At 62.6% G+C, this 3,132-nt stretch overlaps 1 protein-coding gene across 3 annotated transcripts in view; it reads right to left on the bottom strand.

Moving 5' to 3' along the window:
- Positions 1-2,369, bottom strand: part of WT1 (Wilms tumor 1) — a 34,880-nt gene extending 32,511 nt beyond the window's left edge. For 2 of the 3 annotated variants that reach the window (XM_027901763.1, XM_027901765.1), the window contains exon 1: positions 13-509. In XM_027901763.1, the coding sequence (XP_027757564.1) occupies positions 13-403 (391 nt within the window). In that variant the 5' untranslated portion in view covers positions 404-509. Of the gene's footprint in view, positions 1-12; positions 510-2,227 lie in introns of those variants that run through there. The other variant, XM_027901761.1, reaches the window with a different exon arrangement.
- Between the last annotated feature and the right edge of the window lie 763 nt (positions 2,370-3,132).

Raw genomic sequence — 3,132 nt, 5'->3', positions numbered from 1 at the left:
CGCGGCCCTTACCCTGGTTGCGGATCGCTTGCTGGCTCTCCAAGCAGTTGGGCAGGTAGGGCCCGTTGGGGAACATCCGAGCCTGGCCCGAGGGCGGCTGGCTGGGCGGCGGGGCGCCGAAGGGCCCGTAGCGGCAGGCGCCGGCCGTGCCCGTGAACTGGCCGGAGAAGTGGACGGTGAAGGCGCTCAGGTATTGCTCCTCGTGCGGGTCCGACCCGTTCCAGCTCGGCTCCTGCTTGATGAAGGAGTGCGGCCCCAGCGAGCCGTAGGAGGCCCCCGGGGGGAAGTCCAGGACGGGCGCCCACTGCGCCGCGCTGCTCACCGGCATGGTGCAGTTGCTGTTGCCCGGCAGGGAGGGCACGGAGGGCAGCAGCGCGTTGAGGTCTCGGACGTCGGAGCCCATCTGCTCGCAGACCTTCTGCCTGCCGCCGGGCAGCCAGTCTCCCCCTGGGCCGCACTTGTTCCAGGACACCTGGCCCCTGCCCGCCAAGCCGGAGGCCGGCTCCGGCTGCAGGCACCAGGCCGGCGAGCTCAGCCCTTTGGGGGAAGTTTGCTCCGCGACGCAGCTCCCGGGGTCCAGCCCTGCGGGAGCCGGCAGCAGCGACAGGGAAAGGTTGTTCTCCAGGATCGCCTCCGGGGTTGGACCCGCTCGCAGCTCAGGGTAGGGTGGGGTGCGCCCGTGCCTGTGTGTCCGCGCGTGTGGCGTGTCTGTCTGTGCGCGTGTCCGCCTGTCCGTGCTAGGGGGGCACAGCTGCCTCGCACGCCTCACCTCGGATGCCTGCTCACCCTCAACTTTGCAAAGCTCAAATAGAGGCGCTTGCAGGGGAGGAGGAGTCAGCACGCCGATCCTCCATTCACACAACCTCCGCCGAGGGGCTGCCCACAGCCCGCTCTGCTGAACCCAGCCGGACCAGACACGCCGGGGGGAGGGGGGAGACGAGGAGAGCCGGGGATGGAGGGGGAGAGGTGACTGTGGGAGAATATATCTCCCCTACGCATCACTCCCACCCTTCTTCTGGTGCAAGCGCCACTAAATCTCACCCTATCGTCCCTTCGCTTTAGGAAAGTCTCGCAACACTGTTAGAGGGACCCAGGTGGCCAGTAAGTACGTGCTGGATGACTTCCCCGCCAGCTCCGTGCGTGTCCGTGGGGACTCCCGAGGCCAGTGGGGTCGCAGGCCCCGGGGACCGCCCGGGGGAGCCTCCGCCCCTGCGGGAGCCAGGGGAAGTGACACAGCCTAGTGCGGGCGGACCCCGTTCCTGCGAGGGGAAAGTGTCTTTCCAGGTGCCTCTCTCTCCCGCTGCGGGAGGAATCCGCGTCTCCACGAGCTCCTGCGGGGTCCGGGCTGCCTGCCCGTGGTCCCGCCCCGCAGATCGGGTCTCCCTGTCCCTGGAGGGTCAGGGCCAGCCGTGCCGGGGCACCGAAGGCTCCGCCGGCGAGGGGAGGGGTGGGCGCCCTTTGCAAAGGGATGGGGATCGCTTGTGCCCGGTCCTGGCTCTGTCCCTGCAACCTGTCTGCATGTGAGAGGGAAGGAAGGGCTGGGCAGGCGGGGGAGGATGGCAGCGCTGTGAGCAACCTGCTTTTGAGGGATTCACCTGGCACTGCTCCTGGGAAGCCCCGGAGTCTCTCCTTCCTCCCCAGCCTCCTGGACAGCTGTTCCCTCAGCGCGCATTCCTGGGCAGCGGCGGCGGCGCCAGGGCCCCCGAGGGCACCTTACACGTTACCCCCGGACGGCCCTTCCTCCCGGGAGACACGGCGGGTTTCGGGTCAGCCCTGGCAGCGAGGGGTGCGGGAGTCCATCTAGAACGACTGTCCCGTCAGGAAGCCCCCGGGGAGGGCGGCAGAGCCTGCCAGGACCCGGGGCAGAGGCGAGCCCGCAGCCCCTCTTGCCCCGCGGGACACGCTCTGGCTACAGGCAAGAAGAGGGATCCTGCCGCCTTCCTTTGGAACTACTCATTAAAAATCAGCCGGGGGTGGGGGTGGGATGTTGCTTCTACGAGCACACGTGGGACAGCTCTCGAGGGCTGCTCCCGGGGCAGGGTACTCGCAAAGTACCAGACCCGCAGCTCTGTGCCTTGCACATCGTCCCCAGCCGCTTTCAAACCGCAGATGCCTCCGCGGTCCCCTTCCCCACACACACACACCCACACACCGCAGAGCCGCGTCCTGCCCGCACATCACCCCCCTCTGCGGCGAAAACAATGACAGAGACGCCGTGAACGCTTACCTGCCGCAGGACAGACCGACCCCCTTGTCTTCCCGGTGATAATGTGCACTTTCGGTGTTTCCTTCCTGCCACGGCATCAAAGGTTACCTCAAGCATTGCCAGTTTTGAAGCGATGTGAAGCGATGTTATAAGATTCAAAGGGCAAATTCTACGGTAAAAGAAATCAAAATAGGTCGTTATTGGTGCAGCCAAGTATAATTTCATTTTCTCTTAAAGCTATTTAACCATAACAGTCAGATTTTGTTATTAGTGAAATTATTTTTTCCACAAACTGTCTTCAGATAATTTCCCTTAAAAATCTCTCTTTTGGTGCATAAATCTACTGATTGCAGAAATCTACACATAGCGTAAGTGCGAAAAATTCGTTATCTTTGCCGATAGCAAACATCCCCTAAGCTTACAGGATCTGCCGCTTCCTAAAGAGTCTTCAGCAGACTAAAGCACCCCCGGACAGTGCCTGTGAAGGCAGCCCGCGGCCGTGCGGGGGGATCGCGCTGCCCTCGCTGACACCGCCGGCCTCGGCACTCGCTCCTGCTCTGCCTCCCGCTTTGGCCGCACCGGGGCTCCCGCACACTGCGCTCACCCCCTGCCCGGTACCCGCGGGGGCCCTGCGGGGAGGTGCGGGATCGGGAGCGGGGCCGCTGCTGGGTTTGCTCGTTTCGGTGGCGGACGGAGACATGAGGCTGGTTGGACGCGATAGCTTAAAGATCTTTTACAGCCTAAACGATTCTATGTTCGATTCTACGATCTTCGGCTCTACGATGGACAATGCACACACAGAAATAGAAGTCAGCCTAAGCAGAGTATTTAATTTCCCATGAAAACTAGACCTCTCTTGGTAAAAAAAAAAAAAAAAAAAAAAACAAACAGAAAAAGCCTTTCCCGCGGCGGGCTGTTTTTTTGAA

Source organism: Empidonax traillii, unplaced genomic scaffold, assembly GCF_003031625.1.
Source record: "Empidonax traillii isolate 1590-97213 ecotype Southwest subspecies unplaced genomic scaffold, ASM303162v1 scaffold811:size284403, whole genome shotgun sequence".
Classification (NCBI taxonomy): domain Eukaryota; kingdom Metazoa; phylum Chordata; class Aves; order Passeriformes; family Tyrannidae; genus Empidonax; species Empidonax traillii.
Note: the sequence above shows the minus strand (reverse complement) of the source record. Positions and strands in the feature narration are given on the sequence as shown.